The following is a 22481-nucleotide window of genomic DNA, read 5'->3' as shown; positions in this document are numbered from 1 at the left end:
CCATGTGCACCAGTGTAGCTACATTATGTCACAATAGGGCTTCAACTTAGAAATGATTTCTGAACATGCCAAGGGAGTCATTGTGTGTGTGTGTATGTGTGTGTACATATTTGTGTATGTATGTCTAAAGTAATTTTAAACTTTACAGTATACACAACATACTATATTTAAGTAATAAACTCAGATACTCAGATTAAAGTCATCCTAGGGAGCTCAGAGTGCCCGCTGGATTGCCGTATTCCCTCTGATATAAGCTCTCACACCATAGGGAAAGGTGGTAAACTGATGTCCCTTGGGATAGACCCAACAGCAGGTCACATTAGGAGGGTATCCTTGGAATCACCAAAATAGAATGTAGAAACCAGAGTTCCCAGCCCTTCAGAGTACACCGCAACCAAGCTACTCTGCCACCCATTTGGATGTGTAACCACAGCTCTGCCCATGGGAGCCCTGAGACTCATCTCATCCTCAAATATGACTTCCTCTGTGAAACAGCTTCTCCTTTAGAAACCCAAGGAGAGGAGATTTCTCATTGTCTTGACTCTCTGTTAGCCATGACTCTCTTTCTTTTTTATCAGTCAATCAAAGCAAAAAGCTATACTTCTCTAGTATAATCTGTTTGTATTTTCTGAACACCAAATATTGAAGGAGACATTGCTTTGCTTTGTCTATCCAAGAGCAAATGATAAGCCATCTCCAACAAATGTTCTGGATGGGATGGCTTATTATTAGTCTACTTCTTGCCTCTACCTTTATGTTACTATTTCACTTTTACTCTCCTACTCCCCCTACTTCCATTGTTTATTCGCATTCTCTAATAGTGCATAATAACTAGTTATTTTATTGAATGAGATAAAATAATAAAAAATAAGCTGTATATGAATTAATTAAGCTATTTCCCAAGTACTGTGGTAATAGCAATGTATATTTTGTATTCACTGATGAGCTGCTTGAAAAACTTGGAGAGTAATCTATCATGCAGGATATGGATGAGAGGCCTTTCCAAGTGAAACTCTGGGTCCAATTAAAAATAACTGTGGTGTCTACTAGGTGACCATCTGTGTGATGATGGACCAATTCACTTTGCAGGTCCCCCTAAACCAGAAGACACTCGCATTAATTCTTATCAACATTGGAGTGGGGCAGTAAGCATCACATCATTAGGCCATAATGAGATGAAACACTTGTTTTCTAGGTTCCATGAGACTAGACTTGTACTCTATTTCTACACAGTGTCCACAGTCATTGTCCTAGAGGTCCCTGCTTGAGAGGTGACACATCTAGAATCCTAGGATTTTCAAGTGATTAACTTTGGTTCATGTTAGAATGATGCTCAAAAATATCTGATGATATCAGTCAATCCACTGAGATAACCTTTTGAAGAGATAGAATTCCACAGCTAATATTTGGACATACTTTTAGATGTGTTTGTTTCTATCTGTTATGAGTTTCAAAGGCTTGGCATATCTTCTACTCAGGTACTCTGACAGTAAAATCACATACAGGACAGAATTTTAGGGAGAAGCCCAATCCATGCAAGTCTCCTTTGACACATTCATAGCACAAAACTAGGAAAATTAAGAATATTTAACTTCCATTAAAGCACTTTGTATGAAAATCAGTACTCCTAAAAACAGTAAAATCATCTTCTTACAAGAAGTGACTCCAGGCCTAATCTGAAATTGTTCATTAATCTGGAAACAGATCATTTCCTAGAGACCCAGGAGGGGTAGTGAGTGCTGCCCAGTGGCAGGGATGGACTCTACCAGCCCAACCTTTAATTCGGCAGAACCTACCTCACACAAGGTTTTGCTCAAAAATATCTTAAAAGGAAATGTGCATAAAAGCAGGGAAGGAATGGAAGAATGACAGAAAAGACAAATAATAATTTTTGAGAAGGGAGAAATATGATGTTTGCTTTCCAGCGTGTGTGTATGTGTGTGCATGTGCGCGCATGCCCAAATATATTCCTACACCTCAAGGTGGGAGATGTCTAGGATGGGTCCAGTCTGGCCTGCCCCACACATAACTCATTTTTCCAATGATGTTAAGGGCTGATACAGCATTTTTCTACATAACTATCACCAGCGAGAGAAAACTCACTGTCTCACTAGGCAAGTTACTTAATATTCAGACAACTATAATGGTTAGAATATTTTTCTCATCATTTCTCTGTTTGTCTTCTCTTTCCTAGCACAACATACAGCCTATTATAATCCATCTTTCATAGCCTAATCCTACACAAGCATTTGAAGGCTGTTAGGATAATCATGTAGATGACGATGATGATGGTAACTATCATCATCAGTAGTAAAAGTACATAATTTTTCTTGAGCACTTCCTGTAAGTGCTGTGCTAAGCATTTTATACTTTTATCTCATTAATTCTCACAACTCGATGAAATAGATCCTTTTCAAAAGTTTATTTTACAGATGAGGAAACTGAGGGTTACAGAGATGAAATCTCTTGGCCTGGATAACAGAGGTAGTAGAAAACAGCTGGGATTAGACACCGGCCGTCTAACAAAGGATAGACTACTTAAACAGTCTGTCTTCTGGACCGTCTAACAAAGGATAGACTACTTAAACAGTCTGTCTTCTGGTTTCATGTTAGTGATTTATATCGGGGAGTATGTCTGCAAATGTGTGTTTTCCCAGTGGAGGATTACGGAGACCAGATTCCACCACTTGCTACATATTCTCATGCACAGAGTCATCCTTTTAGTGCATTCTTCTCTCGCCACATCTTGCTTAGAGTGGTGTGTTTTTTAAAATTCCTTGTATCAACATAAATATTGTTAGAAACTATAGCCACAGAAAATTGAAGCCCAGCAGTTTCTTTGCACCAGTTAAGTAATTTTTCAAATTGATCCTTCACAAACTGAGATATCTGAGGCACAAGAGTTCACTTACAGAGAGTTAGAGGAATGTCTTCCCAAGAGCACAGTGCCCAGCATCTAATTGCTTATCCGCAAATATGTGTTGAATGAATGTGTGGATTGGTGACTTCCCTAAGAAGATAGTTTAATGTCTAGAACTGAGAGCAGTAGAAAATTTCTGTTTATTTAAAAAAAACCCTACATGTTAGTTATTCTTTTTGTTAGGCTGCTGATATGTAATAGGTTTGTATTTTTCTGTTGATTTGACTCACCTTTGCAAATATCTTAGGCTGCAATTTTATGGAGAGTAAGTTTTTGGGCATTATGCCTTTTCATTGTTAAGCTTCCAGAAGTATCCAATGTCATTACCATTGAAATATCAGATCACAAGATCCTCTAAGTTGCCAGGGGCCACTCCTCTGAGAAATCTGGCCTCTTATACATGTTAAGAGGAGTTCCTGGCAGTGTAAATCTATGTTTTCTAAACTCTATTCCTCATGAGCTTTCAGGAACTTACTTTTTTGGACAGTTATTTTTAAAATGCCCCCTTTGTTGTCTTGTCCACTGATGTGACATGTTCCACATCTATCTAAAGGAAACAAAGTAAAGCCGAAACATTTGTTGTAAGGATCCAGGGGATTAGGAAAAGTGTAAGGGAGGCACTTTGGAGAATATTCCTAAACTTTGTCTCCTATAACGAAAATACCTGATTCTTTTCATAGACTATCATTTATGTTTTTTTAATATGGTGAACGAGATATGGACTGCATGTGTATTCTCAAGAGAGAGCTTGTAACACTTCTATCATTATCATACTTTGTATGACTTAGGTCACATGTCCCTAAGTTTTAGAGACCCAGCACCTCAGAGATATTTATCTGTCACCAATTCAGAAATGAGTTGCTACGTTATTGCTCAGCCCCTGGGTTGGAGATGCTTCTGGTATTCAAAGGTAGCTATGGGGGGCCCAGGGATATTCATGCAAGTCTATTTTTTTTTTATGTTGCTAATGGTGTTTGGTTTTGTGTTGCCTTTCCTAGGTTTGCTGGGATGGGAAACCTGCTCAAAGTCCTTACCAGGGAAATTGAAAACTATCCACACTTTTTCCTGGATTTTGAAAGTAAGTTCCAAAAATTATAATAATGGAAACTTTTTTACATTCCTTATAGTTTGTTGATAAGGAAGTTATAGCATAAAGATTTTATATCATAGTTGAATCAAATCCAAAGTTCACTGTATTAGTCTGTTCTCATGCTGCTAATAAAGACATGCCTGAGACTGGATAATTTATAAAGGAAAGAGGTTTAATTGACTCACGATTCCACATGGCTCAGGAGGCCTCACAATCAAAGTGGAAGAGCAGGGGACGTCTTACGTGGCGGCAGGCAAGAGAGAGCTTGTGTAGGAGAACTCCCCTTTATAAAACCACCATCGTGAAACTCCTATTTACTATCATGAGAACGGTATGGGAAAGACCCATCCCCATGATTCAGTTACCTCCCATTGGGTCCCTCCCACAACATGTGGGAATTATGGGAGCTACAATTCAAGATGAGATTTGAGTGGGGACACAGCCAAATCATATCAGTCATTATGCATTTTTTTCTGAAATCATTTCTAATGTCATTTTCCTTCTTTTTTTCCCTAATTTTTAAGAAACCCAATGGAAAATGTGTTTAATATACCCATGGTTTTCTTTGATTTTAGGAGTAATCAACTTTTGTAGCTCTAGCATAAATAGAGGACATTTTAGTCTTTGCTTTTCTTTTGAAGGTCGTAAGCCCACAATTATTAAGTGCATACAAAAGAAAAAAGATGTGAAGAAAACCATCATATATTTTTCCTTAAAATGCTTATGAATTACTGTATCACATTCCAAAGAAAATACTAAGGACAGTAATTTACAAAGATTCATATAAAACAAATATTGCTAAATATGAAAGAAAATCATGATCAATACCAGAAATAAGGCTTAAAGAATATTTTTAGTCATTTCCTTTTTTCTTTATGTATTATTTGATTGTACAAACCATTTCAGGATTTTGACATATATCTCTTTTATCCTAAAGGTTATGTTTCTCTTATCAAAAACTTTAATTTTTTCTCAGGTGAAATGGCTTAAGAATCATGACTGATAAAAGACAGAGACTTTTTCTTATTTTTTGATTGAATATATTGACAAACGAGAATGAGTACATGAATGAGGAACATTTATGTCTGCTCAAACTAAGCTCGTGTTTCTTCCCTAACTGTCATGTTCACCCCTTTTTGAAATTCCAATTTCACAATAGCAAGCACAGTTAAATGTCATTTTTACCCAGTGATCACCATCTGTTGCAAACTCTAACGTTCTTTAAACTTTAATTTTTCTTTTTTTTTTTAATGAGATGGAGTCTTGCTCTGTCGCCCAGGCTGGAGTGCAGTGGCGGGATCTCGGCTTACTGCAAGCTCTGCCTCCCGGGTTCACACCATTCTCCTGCCTCAGCCTCCCGAGTAGCTGGGACTACAGACGCCCGCCACCAATTTTTTGTATTTTTAGTAGAGATGGGGTTTCACCATACTAGCCAGGATGGTCTCAATCTTCTGACCTCGTGATCCGCCCAACTCGGTCACTGAAAGTGCTGGGATTACAGGCGTGAGCCACCGCGCCCGACCTAAACTTTAATTTTTCAAGTGTTTTATCTCCATTAAAAATAATAATTGGAACTTCTTTGCATACAGATTAAACCTTCTAGCAGAAGTTTGCTAAGGAAATGCTATAAGACTCCGAAGGTGCACTAAACCAAAAGTGTAAGCTCCGTATGTGTATTTTTTTTTTTTTTTTTTGGTGGTGTCTTTGTCAGGTTTTAAATAGCTACTTGAAAAGCAAAAGTGTCCCCAAAGCTTGTATGTTCTGAAAACACATTTAATCTAGTTTATAGTCAATGAAAGATGCCTTGCTTCTGATTTAACTCAGCGTGCTATGTTGTTGTTATTGTTTGGCTTGGTTTGGTTTGGTAAGGGGTTTAACTAGAGGCAGAGTGAGTTGATGTATCAAACAAATGGGCTTTTTTACTGGTTTACCTTTTGGTATTCCTCTAAAAAAAGTACACACACATATACATACACACACACATATATGTTGTTAAAAAATGGTTTATTAATTTTTTTAAAAAATTACACAACAAATTATCTATAATCTCACCACCCTTCTTTTACTATTTACGTGTTTAATTGTTCCCATCCATTTCTTATCAGATGCATTTTACATTGTTGCATTCAGTGTGTACAAAGGCCAAAATAGTGGTAACATGTCCCATTTATTCACAACTGTGGAGGTGTATAAAGGCCTGGGAGTAGGAGACTAATGTGCTTGTTATGTTTTGGAAACCCTAAATTCCAGATGCATCTGTGCATGCTCATGTGTACCTCCCAGAATTCAGTGGCCCCACTTGCCTGTTTAGCTGTTCTTGGAGTCTTAGCTTTCCATGCTTCCAGAAAGACCAGTGTTGAATTCTTGGTCAAGTCTAATCTCAAAAGCCTTTAAAGTGATCCAAGTAGAATTTGCAGGTATTTAAAACTGGTTTTCAACTGGTATTCTCCTGAGCATCAGATTTCTGAGTCTGTGTCTGAAAACTCTGTCCCCCACCACCATAGCATGTAGGGAGGCATTGAGAGGGGCTTCTGTGTGCCCCCACCCACTACTACCAGAGTACTCTGCTTTGCCCAGTCTGGTACTTTGAATATTTTCTTAATGTTTTATGTAAAGAAAGATCATGGTGGCTAAACAGAGCATTTATAAGTCTCAAATTTTGATGATAGTTTATGGTACTAAAACTCCGTTTGTCGATGTAATTTCCTCAAGAGGAAGAAGTGTGAACTGGATTCCCATGTCCGGTGGCTTATTACTGGGACTAGAGCTATAGTATTTAAGGAAGATATAGAACTATAAATTTATAAACATATATAAAATCCTGCTTATTTTCTCATCAGTCCTATGGAGAAGATTAACTTTATTCCACTGAGACTCTGAAAAGATAAATAACTAGGGTGAAGTCACACAGGAAATAACTAGGAAATCAAGATGGGAACACGGATCTCTTCGACTCTCCTCCTCCCCTGGTTTTACTTCCCCTAAGTGCTCACCGCCAGCAGCTGCCTAGAAGAGCTACAGCAATCGTTCTATCCCTGACCAGAGAGGGATATTTTAGTTGTCTGCAAACTAAGACATTTCATGGGAAAAAAAATTATCTTGAAAATCCTATTTCCTAAAGATAATTTTCAAGAAATGATGATGGGCCGGAGGGGTAGGGGAGGTGGGCTGCTATCATGATTTCTCCTTCAGTCTCAGGATTTCAATTCAGTCCACTAAGGGCATGTTGAGTATGGTTGTGAGTGTACTTGTAAGCCACTCAGTGTTAGGGACACAGAAGTAAACAGGAGCACTCATTGCCCAATGAAGTCTCAGGTTAGAGTGGAGGACAATATAGTCACTCAGATTAAGATGAAATAAATAAAGGACTTACACAAGCACAGAGTGGCATGAGAGTAAGGAAGGAAAAAGAGCATACATCTAGTTTTGGGAAACAGAAGGCCATGGAAGGAATTGGAGAAATCTTCTTGCAAGAGATGACATTTGGAATGGGCTTTAAAGAATGAGTGATTTTTCTATAGGCACAGATAGGGAGAGTTTTTTTAGCAGATGGAAACAGTATGATTAAAGGCATGGAAACTAGAATAGGAAAGGCCTGTCTGAAGAACAGCAAGAGGTCCGATTTAGACAAAACACCAAATGCTTTCTGGAGAGAAATGGGGAAGGAAATGGAAGGCTGGCTTGGGTTAGACCATGGAAGGCAAGACTGCCAAGCTTAGGAGCTTAGGGCTAGATGTCCAGGACTGGGGATCACCTCCAAAGAGAATAGCTGACATCCCTGAGAGAAAACCAGAGAGCTGAGAAGATGGGAACATTAGGTGTGCTTGTGTTAAAGGGGGCTTGAGCAGTCCGAGAATCTATGAGAGAGGTCAGACTGTAGAAGCAGGAGGACATCTTACTAAACTGAAATTCCTGGAGGCAGGGTCCGGGCCCACTTCAGTTTTGTGACTCAGCACTTAACCCATGAATGAACCTCAATAACAGATGCTGATCCCATGAGGGAACAGAGTGAAGTGGGCTCTATCCAGGCAGTCACGAGAGCACAGGTGATCAAGAAGGAGGGAATGTAAATGAATTCAATGCTGCAAAGCTGTCAAGAAGAATGAAGTCTGAAAAGGGACTGATGAATTAGGCAGTGAGCTGTCCAGTCACTAGTGGCCACTAGAGGAGCAGATTTTGAATTTGTTGCTTTGAATATAGAGGCTGGATTGTAAAGAGTTAAGGAGGAAGAGGTGGCGGGAAGGAGGAAGGCTGAATAGCATGTAGTAGCAACTTTAATGAATTTGGCACCTCTACTTTGAGTGTTAAATATTCTTTTTGAAGTTAGTGATAGAAAATAATTGAACTGGGTCAAATAGATATAATTAAGCTGGGTCAAAACACAATACAAAATTAGACACATCTGTCCTTAGGTTTTCCTGTTGCATAGATCTGATTTAAATTCTCATCTGACCTTTAAAATGCATTCTATAAACTTGGTATTCACGTTTCTCTACAACCACTTAACATCTTCTTTATTGCTGTTTTTCATTCCTCTACTTCTTTTTGTTCTCTCTCTACTTCCTTGCCATGTCTGCATGTCCAAGTCTTTGAAGTCTGGGAGACAGGGAGGAATTAAAGATTAATGCAACAAACTAATCTTTCATGAGTGATGACTTCAGTTTACAGGAATAAGTATGTCTGAAGTTCTACTCAAGATTGTGCAATCAGACCCACCACTATGGCACCCAACATGGGCAGCAGGCATTAACCACTCAATGAAGTAGTTTCAGTAATTCTAAGGCTGAAATGATCGTTAGAAACATCTGGTGAACCTTCTTTTTATATGGTTACCTGAGACTTACCGAAAAACTCAGATTCAATTGTTTAGTCCCAAGAATCCATTTTTCCCACATTTCCAGGTGCTTCTGATGATAAGCTGCTTTGTGAACCACCTTTAATTCATGCATCCAGGTGAGGATACATAGTTAGTGTTTACAACAGGGGAGCTAACCCATGCAACTTTTGGAGCTCCAAGATCCAAAGCTTGGAGTGGAAGATCTCCAAGTTAGGTAGAGGTTCAAGTAAATTAAAATCTATGCATTCTCACTTCACATGAACTATTTTATTTTCAATCAGCAAATAACTTGATCTATCAAAGATTTATTTGGGATCTGAGTGGACATTTCTCCAAAGAAAATAAACAAATGGCCAATAAGCACATGAAAAGATGTTCACTGTCATTAGTCATGAAGGAAATGCAAATCAAAATGACAATGAGATAGAGTTTCACACCCACTAGGATTGTTCTAATCAAAAAGAGAGATAATAAGTGTTAGTAGGGATGTGAAAAAAAAAAACAGGATTATCATACACCACTGGTAGGAATGTAAAATTGTACATCTGCTTTGGAAAACAGTCTGAAAATTCTTCAAAAGGTTAAACATAAAGCTACCATATGACCCAGCTATTCCACTCCTAGATATATATGCAAGAAAAATGAAAATATATGTCCACACAAGAAATCGCACATTAATGTTCATAGCAGGATTATTTATAATAGCTGAAAAGTGAGAACAGCCCAAATGCCCATCAGCTGATGAATGGGCAAATAAAATGTTGTGTCAATTCACTGTAATATTATTGATCAATTTAAAAAATGAAGTACTGATAGGTGATATGACATGGATGAACCTTGAAATCATTGTGCTAAGTGAAAGATGCTAGTTACAAAGACCACACACTGTTGATTTCATCTGTATGAAATGTCTAGAATAGGCGAATTTGTCAAGACAGAAAGGTTAGTTGTCTAGGCCTGGAGGTGGGGAGAGGATTGGAGAGAAATGAGTGGCTGCTAATGGTACAACATCTTTTTGGGGTGTTAATGAAAATGTTCTAAAACTGATTGTAATGATGGTTGAACAACACTAAGAATATATTTTAAACCGTTTATGCACTTTAAATGAGTGAATCATATGGCACATGAATTAAATCTCAACAAAGTTGTAAAATTGTTTTTAAAAAAGGATTCCTTTGGAAGATCCAATTCTTTTCTTCTGGTTAATGCTGACATTATTCCATCTTCACAGAATATATTATTTCTTCTATTCCTGACAACTCCACTTTTTAAATTTTATTTTCATTAGGATATAATTTGCATACACTAAGATGCACTGGATCTAAAATAAACATAAAAATTAAAATAATAATAAACATGCTTATACATACAAAAAAAAAAAAACTGTGAAACAGCTTTTCAAATGAGATGTGCTATTTTACATTCCTACTAACAACTAAGCAACTCCAAGTGTTCCACATCTTCTCCGACATTTGGTATTGTCAGTCTTTTTCCTGTGAGCTGTTCTAGCAGTGGTGGGGTAGTATCTCATGGTGTTTTTAATTTGTATTTCCATAATTACTGACAGTGTTGAGCTCTTTTTCATGTGCTTATTGTATAGTTGCTTATCTGTTTAAGAAAATATCTTGTCATGTCTTTTGCCTAGTTTTAGTTAGGTTGTTTGTCTTCGTATTGGTAAATTGTAGGAGTTCTTTATTGTAGTTTGGATACGTGTGTTTTGTGAGATATATCTTGCAAATATTTTTACCTAGTAGGCTTACCTACTTATTTTCTTAATGATATCTTTTCATGAATGGAACTTTCAAGTTTTGATGAAGTACAGTTTATAATTTTTAAATTTTATGCTAAGCATTTTCTGTATTCTAAGAAATTATGATGTATACCAAGGTCACAAAGATATTTTGCTTTGTCTTCTTCTGAAAGCTGTATTGTTTTAAGCTTTACATTTAGATCAGTGACTGATCTTGAACTAATTTTTGTATATGTTGTGAAAAAGGTATTAGGTTTATTATTTTTTCATAGTCTATAATATTGTAGTAGCACAGGTGGATTGCTTTAATGTCCATTTCATAAATGTGCTAATTGTAATATGTGTGACACAGGCTACTTCAGGACTCTCTGTTTTCTCTGATTGATCTACCTTCTCACTAATTAATACCAAATATAACAAGTAATAGGTCTTAGAGTCAATAAAGAATAAGTCTTTTAACTCTTTTGCAAGATTGTTTTGGCTATTCTAACTCCTTTACTTTTCTAAATAAATTTTCTAATTAGTCATCAGTTTCTACAATAAAAAATTCTACTGGGATATTGATTATAATTGCATCAAATCTATGGAACGATTAGGGGAGAATTGCCATCTGCATAATATTGATTTTTCCTATCTATGAATATAGCACATCTTTCCTTTTATTTATATATCATTTAATTTTACTCACTAATATTTTAAAGTTTTTAATATAGAAGTGCTGCACATCTTTTGTCAAATACACCCCTAAGCATTTTATATTTTGACTATACCAGCCTTTTTATGGTTAGTGTTTAACATGGCATATATTTTCCCATTCTTGGCTTTCATCCTGTTTATGTCTTTATCATTAGAGTGTGTTTCTTGTAAACAACATATAGCTGGTCCTAGCTTTTTCATCCAGGCTGATAATATCTGCCTTTAGGCTGAGCACAGTGGCTCATACCACCATACCTTTGGGAGGCTGAGGCTGGCAGATTGCAAATTAATACCTTCTCACTTTGTGCTTTTGTTGTATATGTTGCTTCTATATATGTCATAAACTTCTCATTGCAATGTGGTTTTTTTTATTTTAAACTGTCAATTATCATTTAAGAGTGTATGTGTGCGTGTGTGCACGTGCATGCATGTCATTTTAATAAGGCCTTCATATTTACTTGCATATTTATTTACTTGTTCTGGTGTTCTTCATTCCTTCTCACATAACAAGGTCTCTCTGGTGTCATTTTCCCAAGTCTAAAAAACTTAATTTAATGTTTCTTTTAGTTCAAGTCTATTGGAAACAAATTCTTTGAGTTTTTATCTGTCTAAATATATTGCCATTTAATTTTCATTTTTAAATGATACTTATGTAGATTCTAGATCCACAGGTTTGGGGGATTTTGGAGTTGCAGTTATTGTTTGCTTTGTTTTTCTTAAAACACTTGAAAGAAATCATTCCATTGTCTTCTGACTTTCATTGTTTCTGATGAGAAGCCATTTTTATCATTGCTCCCCTAAATGTAATACACTTTTCTCTGGCTGCTATTAATCATTTATCTTTATTTTTGTTTTGTAGTAGTTTGACTTTGATGTGCCTGTATATGTTTTCTTTGTCATTATCCTGTTTATGGTTCTCTAGTTTCCTGGATCTATGAATTAATACCTGTCATTAATTTTGAACATTCTTGCTTATTATCTTTTCAAATGTCTTTTTCTGTTGTTTTCTTTTTCTTCTGGGATACCAATTATATAAGGTAAGGTGATTTGACATTGCTTCACAAATCTCAGATACTCTGTTCTATTTTTTAAATTCTTTTTTTCTTTGTATACAGTTTATATAATTTTTATTGGTCTGTCTTCAAGTTTACTGATACTTTCTACTAATGATAAACTTATCAAGGAGCTTATCATTAGTAGAAACCATCTAATGTGGAATTTTTCATTTTTAGCATTTCTGTTTTCAATGGCAAAAACAGCAATTACTTTTGCACCACCTAATAAATACTTTCAATGGATTTTCTGAAATTTTCCATTTTTACACATACATTATTCAACTTTATAGATTCTTTAACATATTTTTATAGTTATTTTAGGATCCTAATCTATACATTTCAACCTCTGAGCTATCTCTAGACTGTATTATTGAATCATTACTTTTTTGGTGGTATTTTCTTGCTTTGTGTTTGGTAATTTTTCCCTTTGCTTTTTTTTAACAAATGTCAAGCAGCAGAACAGTGATGACTGATGTGAATAATATGTGCACTCAGAAAATCACATGCCTTTTCTTCTGTCAGTCCACTAGTATGGCTGAGTCCATCCAATCTGGATGTGGGCTACACTATTGCTTGTTATACCTGGTTCACTGTAAATTTCAGATATTGGAGGGAAGGATCAAAGCAAGCCCTTTACCAGAGCTGGGGATCTGAAGAGTTTGTCTCAGTTTTCCTGTCGCATCTTCAGGCTTCAGAAGGCCCTCTAGTGCACCTGCTTCTCAGGATGGCTTTTCTCAACCTCCTCGGCCTCACCAGGCAGACAGTTGTTCTTTACTTACTGGGGACTGCCTGGTGGCTTTCTCTTCATTTTTCTGCTCTGTTTGCCACAGCAGGCCTGGCATGCTGGGCCCTAGAGGGCACCTTCCCAATGCTCCTCCCCTCCCGTGGTCACGCTTCACCCGTAGGTAAGACTGAGAGGGCAGGAGCATTTCTCTTGTGTATCTTCCCCTAACCCAGAGGGTTTCTTTTTTAAAATCTTTTTTCCTTTCTTGTTCTCAACTTCTTTTGTTAGCACTTGGTGAAGGCTCATGGAAGAGACTCTGGAGGTTGACATAGACTGTCCTTCTGCCTGGAGCTCCCAGGGACTCTCAGCTTTCATGACACTTCACACTCTTCCTTTTACAGTATGTGAAAATGTCAGCTATTTTCTTGTTACCTGCATTTATGGCAGCTTTCTCCTCTTACCATTTCTCTGTAAAACTTGAAATCACCTGTGGTCTCATATCTCCCAGGAAAGTCTTGTCACCTTATGGATTATAATTCATTAAGGGCTTTGCAACCTCAACTTTCTTATAGTTGAAAATAACAAGGATTTGTAGAGAATCTAACTTGTTCTCTTGTTAGGGCGAGAGCAATATTCTTTGTGAATTTTACATTTTTTTAAAAAAATGTGAAAATGTGTTACATATTTATATCTAAATGTGTTACAGATATATATCTAAATTAACATTATTTTGTATCATCTAATATATAGTATGTGTAGATATTTCTCTGATTTTCTCAAATGGCATTTAATAGGTTTTTTTACTGTAATCAGAACTGAAATGAATTCACACAATATATTGGATTATGTTTCTTTTCTTTTTTATTATGGTAAGAAGACCTACCATGAGATCTACCCTCTGATCAGATTTTAAGTGTATAATACAGTATTTTTAACTATAGGCTAGTTGTTGTAGCATAGATCTCTACAACTTATTTATCTTGCATAATGGAAACTTTATACCCGTTGATTAGCAACTCTCATTTTCCCTTCCCCATGCCCAGGAAACTACCATTCCACTCTCTGTTTCTATGAATTTGACTCCTTGAAATACCTCATGTAAGTGGAATCATGCAGTTTGTGTTCTGCTGTTAACTTGTTTATTTTGCTTAGCATAATATCCTCAAGGTTCATTCATATTGTTGCATATGGCAAGATTTCCTTCTTTTTTTAAGACTGAATAATATTCCATTGTATGTATAGTCTACATTTCCTTTATCTGTTTATTTTAAATGGAAACAACTCAATACTTTTGGTTCAATTTTTCACATTATCATAAAAGGGGTATTCTATGTGCTAAGCTTCTGCTAGTTGTGGTGTGAACAGCTGCAAGTTTACACTCTATTGGAGGAGGCAGACATGATGACCAACATCAATAATGCAATATTGGTAGATGCTGTAGCAGGGACACGACCTGTGTCCCAGGATTCACAGGAGAGAATAACTAATTTGATCTGAGATAAGACAGAAGAGACAGTTGCAGAACGACAAGTCTGGGAAGATTTCCAAGAAAGGGTGAAATAATAGCTTCAGTGATGCCATATTTTACATCTTCCTTTCTGAGAGACTTTTTTAACTTCCACTTAGGTTGTTCCTGAAAAAAGTCTCTACATTCAATGCCCTTTAGCTCTCACTGCATGATGACTTTTATTATACTGTTTTACTAAATTATTACTGATAGTTTGTACTTTCATTTTAGGATGTCAGTCTTATTTTATCAATTACTTCATCCCCCTCATCACCTGTCACTGTGGCAGGCATATAACAAGTACCCAATAAATGCTTTCTGAATCTCATGATCCTGTCCTCACCCTCCTAAGGTCCTTGAGGACAGGAACTTTATTGTTGGATCCATATCTCCCAAAAGTGTCTGGCATCATTGGCACCTAATAGTTGTATTAGTCCATTTTCACACTGCTGATAAAGTCATACCTGAGACTGGGCAATTTACAAAAGAGAAAGGTTTAATGGACTTACAGTTCCATTTGGCTAGGGAGGCCTCACAATTATGACAGACGGCAAGGAGGAGCAAGTCATGTCTCTTACATGGATGGCAGCAGGCAAAGAGAGCGAGCTTGTGCAGGGGAACTGCTCTTTATAAAACCATCAGATCGTGTGAGACTTATTCACTATCACAAGAACAGCCTAGGAAAGACTTACCCCCATGATTTAATTACCTCCCACTAGGTCCCTCCCACAACATGTGGGAATTCAAGATGAGATTTGGGTGGAGGTACAGCCAAATCATATCATTCTACCTCTGGTCCTTCCAAAATCTCATGTCCTCACATTTCAAAACCAATCATGCCTTCCAACAGTCCCCCAAAGTCTTAACTCATTTCAGCATTAACTCAGAAGTCCAAAGACCAAAGTCTCATCTTGGACAAGGCAAGTCCCTTCCACCTATGAACCTGTAAAATTAAAAGCAAGTTAGTTACTTCATAGACACAATGGGGGTACAGGCAATGGGTAAATACAGCCATTCCAAATGGGAGAAATTGGCCAAAACAGAGGGGCTACAGCATGATCTCTTTTGGCTCCATGTCTCACATACAGGTCACACTGATGCAAGAGGTGGGCTTCCATGGCCTGCCTTTGGCTTTGCAGGGTATAGCACCCTTCCTGGCTACTTTCGCAGGCTGCTGTTGAGTGTCTGTGGCTTTTCCAGGCACACAGTGTAAGCTCTTGGTGGATCTGCCATTCTGGGGTCTGGAGGATGGTGGCCGTCTTCTCACAGCTTCACTAGGCAGCACCCCAGTGGGGACTCTGTGTGGGGGTGCCCATCCCACATTTCCCTTCTGCACTGCCCTGGCAGAGGTTCTCCATGAGTGCCCCACCCCTGCAGCAAGTTTCTGCCTGGACATCCAGGCATTTTCGTACATCCTCTGAAATCTAAGTGGAGATTCCCAAACCTCAGTTTTTTATTTCTGTGTACCTGCAGACTCAGCACCACATGTGAGCCACCATGGCTTGGGACTTGCACCCTCTGAAGCCACAGTCTGAGCTGTACCTTGGTCCCTTTTAGTCACAGCTAGAGCAGCTGGGATGCAAGAAACCAAGTCCCTAGACTGCACACAGCAGAGGGACCATGGACCTGGCCCACAAAACCATTTTTTCCTCCTAGGCTTCCAGGCCTGTGATGGGGAAGTTCTCTGACATGCCCTGGAGACTTTTCCCCCATTGTTGTCTTGGCGATTAACATTTGGCTCTTAGTTACTTACACATATTTCTGCAGCCCACTTGAATTTCTCCTCAGACAATGGGATTTTCTTTTCTATCACATTGTCAGGGTGCACATTTTCCAAACTTTTATGCTCTGTTTTCCACTTTAAACTGAATGTCTTTAACCAGCTCCCAAGTTGCATCTTGAATGCTTTGCTGCTTAGAAATTTCTTCCACCAGGTACCCTAAATCATCTCTCTCAAGTTCAAAGTTCCACAAATCTCTGGGGTAGGGGCAAAATGCTGCCAGCCTTTTTGCTAAAACATAACAAGAGTCACCTTTGCTCCAGTTCCCAAGTTTTTCATCTCCACCTGAGACCACCTCAGCCTGGATTTCATTGTCCATATCATTATCAGCATTTTGGTCAAAGGTATTCAACAAGTCTCTAGGGAGTTCTAAACTTTTCCACATTTTCCTGTCTTCTGAGTCCTCCAAACTGTTCCAACCTCTGTCTGTTATCCAGTTCCAAAGTTGCTTCCACATTTTCAGGTATCTTTTCAGCCGTGCTCCACTGTACTGGTACCGATTTACCATATTAATCCATTTTCACGAGCTACTGATAAAGACATACCTGAGGTTGGACAATTTACAAAAGAAAGAGGTTTAATGGACTTACAGTTCCACATGGCTAGAGAGGCCTCACAATTACGGCAGAAGGCAAAGAGGAGCAAGTCACTTCTTATGTGGATGGCAGCAGACAAAAAGAGGGAGCTTGTGCAGGGGAACTCCGCTTTATAAAACCATCAGATCTCATGAGACTTCTTCATTATCACAAGAACAGCATGGGAAAGACTTGCTCTCATGATTCAATTACCTCCCACTGGGTCCCTCCCACAACAGGTGGGAAATCAAGATGAGATTTGGGTGGGGACACAGCCAAACCATATCATAGGTGCTCGATAAATATGCTTCATTGATTTTCCTATTATCTCATAATATTCTACTCTCTGTTTTCAATTCTGGATTTTATCTTTCTCTCATACCTTGGCTGGGTACTACTTTGGAAATATAGAATATTTGATCAATGTGTTAGAATTAATTGCAGGGAGAAGTCATCTGTTAGTGCCAAGAATCAGTCATCTGGTGGTTAATCACCAACTGTCTGAGACACCGTCAGTGATCAAGCCTGGGTAGTTTTCTTCTGCAAATGTATGTTTGTCTCCTTACTGGTGTACACATCCCTGAGGGGAGAATTTAGATGGCATTTTATGTTTATATTATTCTGTGTTTTATTCAGTGTCCAGCCTAGGGCTGAGCATGAAATGTAAGCTGAGGAACACTGACTTTGATTGATAGTTACCAATGAAGAAACTCTATGCAGAACATCTCTTGCATTCCTCAGACAGAAACAGCAGCAGTGGGGTGTGGATTCTTAGTGTGGCAGGGGGCCTGGAGGGATGAGATATAGCACATAAATATAGGGACATTAGAAGAGCATGCTCTCTTGTTCAAGAAGCACATAATTTTGTTAAAGCGATAAGATGTAAGCATATGGAAGAGACAGTAGTACAGGTAGTAGGGAAGAAGTCTGTAACAGAGCAGAGAGCAAGGGATATGCTAGCCAGAAGTACAGGTTCTAGATTGGACTAAAGAAATGTTTCTTAGAAGATAGTGGCTGAAAAAAATGGTTTTCTTGCAAGACAAACTCACATTAATTAACATAATAGGAATGCCAAGATCAGTAATGGATGTGGTGGGGGCTGGGGTGTAAAGAAAGAAATTCTGAAGTCTTCAAATCATTGTACTCTTAAAAATACCCTGACTATGTTGACCTATTTGGAATATAGACTCCTACTCTTTCAAACAAGGGTGTTGAGTCAAATCAACCTATTATCTGGGATTGTTGCTGCTGTTGCTAACTCAGACCACTCCCTGCCACTATTGATTTCTTCTTTCATCAGTTCTTCTCTGCTACCCTCCCATCTGCTAAGCTGTTCAGAGGAGGCTTGATAATCTTAGAAGTGGGGAAATATCGGAAAATATCAGATGTATTTTGTCTAGTATCCTCACTTTACAAAAGGAAACAAACAAAAACAGAACATACCTGAGAAGCAGTTTATTGATGGCAACACAAAGATTCTGTGACCAAAAAAAAAAACTTCAATTTTTGGCACTTTTGCTTCTTTTTTTTTTTTTTTTTTTTTTTTTGACGGAGTCTCGCTCTGTTGCCCAGGCTGGAGTGCGGTGGCGTGATCTGGGCTCACTGCAAGCTCTGCCTCCCAGGTTCACACCATTCTCCTGCCTCAGCCTCCCGAGTAGCTGGGACTACAGGCATCTGCCACCATGCCTGGCTAATTTTTTGTATTTTTAGTAAAGACAGGGTTTCACCATGTTAGCCAAGATGGTCTCGATCTTCTGACCTCATGATCCACCCGTCTAGGCCTCCCAAAGTGCTGGGATTACAGGCGTGAGCCACCGTGTCTAGCCGGCACTTTTGCTTTTTAAGTACTTTAAATCTGTTCCATCATCTTCATTATGACCCTGCAGGTAGGGAGGAAACAGGCTATTCTTAGCTTCCCTCTCTTTTAGCAAGAATGAATCTGGGCCCAGAGAGATTACTTGGCTTACCCTGAGGTCTAATATTGAGTAGCAGTGAAACCTGGTCTCAAAACGCCATCCTTGGACTGTTGCCACCACAGTGTCCCACTGCATGTGAAGGAAAGAGACAGCCTGCAGGAACTTTGACCCTCGTACTCTTTTCAGTCCTACTGTGGTTGTTCCATAGGAAAGGGCTTCGGGCCCTGGTGTAAGATGACTAATGTCCTCTAAGAATAAATATGTCATCCCTGTCACACTTATATTTTCCGGCAGACCTTTGCAATTTTATGCTGTTTTCATTCATAAGCAGTTAGTATTCTGCTATAAATCACTTCATTTTACATCCTGAAATACTAATAACAGATAATTATTTATGCTTCTTAGTTTCTCCTGAAGGGGAGAGAGATTGGAGGAGAGAGAAAGTGGGTGGGAAAGAAGGGTAGAATTTAATGTACTGCTTTGGCGAATCCATTTTGCTGGACTTTTTTAGTGTTTATGCAGCAGTCATGGGACACAGAGACAGCTGTATATCCTATTGATGAAATGCCGGGGCATCTTTCTAAACCAAAGACATCTCTATGTAAATGGTGTTTTCTACTCACATTATCTTAGGTTTATTTGATTCTCTGTCAAATTGTCCATACAGTCCTAAATAGGTTGTTAGGCAAATGCGTATATGTTCCTGGTGCATTTGGAGACAGTGTAAGTCCTTGGCCGATTTATAAAAATTAGAACACATGGATTTAATAGTGCTTCTCCAGTGCAAGCCCTGCTGTTGTGCCCTGTGGCAGGTTCAACAAAGACCTTCCCAACAAACAAAGCACCTAGCCACCTTCTTCTCCCTTAGCATCAAGGAGTGCCATGCATTGGTTTAAATAAATATCACTATTCTCCACAATGAAATCTTCCACCCTGCCTCAGGCAACAGCAAAGTATTGACAGCTAATATTCACCATCATTAACAAATTGAGCCCCTGCAAAAAGACAAACCCTGTTTATCTTAATGTATAAGGTACTTACGCTATTGCAAATTCTAGACACTTGGAATTTAGTGAGTTCTTGACATCAAATGTGTATGTGTGCAAGGTCGCAGGGTACATGATACATTTTCATACTCTCCACAGTAGCGAGTCCAGAACAGGACTTTAAATCATCCCCCCCACCCAGATAATGTCCTGGATACACTTGTTCCAGGGCTCCTAGAAGTATTGGTTTCTGAAATTGCCTGTGTAAATCACAGATTTTTAACAGCTTTATTGTTAGGCAGGAGTAACCCCAGGTTTATATAACCATTCTCCTCAATTTCAGTGAAATAATTGGCAATGGTTAGAAGTTTAGAATATGGTTCTTAGAAGGAACATTACCAAAGAAAACACTGGCTGCAACTAGAAATAAGGACCCCTTTTCACCAATAACATTGTTGGTGTGTGTGTGGTGAGGAGTGTTTGTACCTTTCTTTGACTAAAGGTCAGTCTTTGTATTAAAAATAGAAAAGCCAAGCTCACAGTTCGGAGTTCCTGTTCACTCAGCAGATGCTTTAAGGGGTTGCTGATAGCTTAAATTTAGTAACCTTTTCAATCACTAATTCTTCAGGGTTCCTTTCAAGATGTCTTCCCATGACATCTGAAAACACAATAAATTTTAAAAACATGTTCACCACTTGAATCTGAATATGGAGAAGGCCAAGTGCAGACTCCAAAGCCTCTCAAAGGGATTCTCCAGATGGCAAAATGATAACAGTTTTCGGATTAAAAAAGTAAACATAAGTGCAGTTTTTCACTGTGGCAGACTCAACAAATACCCTATTAGTGTGTTAACCACACTGATGAGACATTCAGGCCATAGATCAATAATGGATGACTTGAGAACATAGATGTTAATGAAAGAGTGGATGGCCAATTTGACTGTAGGTAAATACCTACATCTTAATGGTAACCAGGAGAGATGTAACCATACAAGAGCCATTTGACTGCAGTGAGCTATGATGATACCACTGCATTCCAGCCTGGGTGAAAGAGCCAGACCCTGTCATTAAAAAAATAAAATAAAGTCATTTTGGGAGTAGAGACAGAGGACAGGATCTAAACGTAATAGGACCTTTACTTACTACACTGCTTTCAAGTACCCAGCATTCTATCCCACCTTACCAATTTCTTCATGTATTTATTGATTCATCGCACGTTTATTGCCTGTCTCCAATGGCTTTCTCAAAAGATCTCAGAATTCAAAGACAAGCAGAAAAAAATATCACAAAACAGTGTGAGTAGTATATTTAAATTATTTGTTCAACTGTTCAGCAAATTTTTCTTGAGCATCTACTATGTGCTAGGTCCTGTGCCAGACCCTAGAAATATAATGTCAAGTGAAACAAATATGACTGGAGTCCTACAGTCTAATGGATAAGATTTTCATTAATTAGTTCTGACTGTATGATCATTTAGCTGGGGGATGAAAATAGAATGAATCACGGACTTCCATAGGGATTTAGACCAATGTCACATGTCACTGTGGACCACACAGTTCTTTTCCCATTTGAAAAGAGAGACAGACAGATAGAAAGACAGACAGACAGACTAGAGCTTCTCCCAGTTGTCACTCTCTTCCTTGGAAGCTGACACCACTTGTGATTTGAATCCCCTGAGAATCTTACAGCACTCTGGCCCGTAAGGCAGGAACTGTGCTGCCCGTCTATAGCTGGAAGAGGTGACTTCAGTTTCATGACAGGAAAGAAGGAAGAAATTGGGCATCCAATAAAACCAACAAATTTTGGATGAAAATGAGGCAACATATTTCTAAGCCTGGATGAAAGACGGAAATTTTGGAGTGGCTTTCTCCTACCGCATCCCACCACTGCTAAACCGCATGAGAAATATTTCTAATAGGGACCAGGAAATCTGCCAAAAGAAACAGTTTCTTAGAGAGGGAGGCTGAGGACTGAGGTTCCTGTCTTATAGATCACCCCAGCTGCCAGGAGAGAATTACTGTAGGATGGAAGGTATTTGTTTACCACAGCCCCCGAAGTCCGCCTCCTCTGGGAGAGAAGTGGTACCAGCCCCCTGGTTACTCATGCAACTCTGTGGTCATATAAATGTCAATGTTGATTTGTTGAAAGGACCCCTTCACCTGGGATGGAGAGCGCAGTTTGTTTGTCTCTAGTGCCAGTACCTTTTTCAGGCCACCCTATCAGAAACAGTCTTATTTTTGAAACAGTTAAGAAAGGCCTCTATTTTTAAAGACTGACTTGAAATCTTTCTTTTTTTTCTGTTTAAGTAATCATCAACAAGATTTTTTAAAAAAAATTTCCAGCTCTCCTTTCTGGCTCACTTAGTTTTAAATCTGTTTTGTCTAAAACTTATCAAGTGGTGACTTGCTAGGGTGGAGCCAGGTGACAGCTGAGATTAGAAGGCTTTCTGTTCTGGCCTCAAAGTGCCTCCTTCTTTCCCATACCATTCTATAATTACATTCAAATAGTCTTAGCCCTGAGAATCTTGGTCACAGACTATCTTGCTTTTCTTCTTCTCCAAATAAATCCATCTCTAGGAAACTGTCTTTGTTTAGCTTTTGATTTTTCAAAAGGAGAAAGATTTGAATAGTCAGTGTTTTATTTTTA

The 22481-nt window shown here is 38.4% G+C and overlaps 1 protein-coding gene across 9 annotated transcripts in view; it reads left to right on the top strand.

Moving 5' to 3' along the window:
* FAM49A (family with sequence similarity 49 member A) overlaps window positions 1–22481 on the top strand; it is a 109576-nt gene that overhangs the window by 68000 nt on the left and 19095 nt on the right. For 6 of the 9 annotated variants that reach the window (XM_009183721.4, XM_009183720.4, XM_021924595.2 and 3 more), the window contains one exon: window positions 3919–3998. The exons of 1 other annotated variant lie outside the window; for it this stretch is intronic. In XM_009183721.4, coding sequence (XP_009181985.1) covers window positions 3929–3998 — 70 coding nt within the window. In that variant the 5' untranslated portion in view covers window positions 3919–3928. Of the gene's footprint in view, window positions 1–3912; window positions 3999–5599; window positions 5669–22481 lie in introns of those variants that run through there. 2 more of the 9 variants (XM_021924598.1, XM_021924601.2) reach the window with 2 other exon arrangements.

This window comes from Papio anubis, chromosome 14 (assembly GCF_008728515.1).
Source record: "Papio anubis isolate 15944 chromosome 14, Panubis1.0, whole genome shotgun sequence".
Lineage (NCBI taxonomy): Eukaryota > Metazoa > Chordata > Mammalia > Primates > Cercopithecidae > Papio > Papio anubis.
This window is presented reverse-complemented; position numbering and strand designations above follow the sequence as displayed.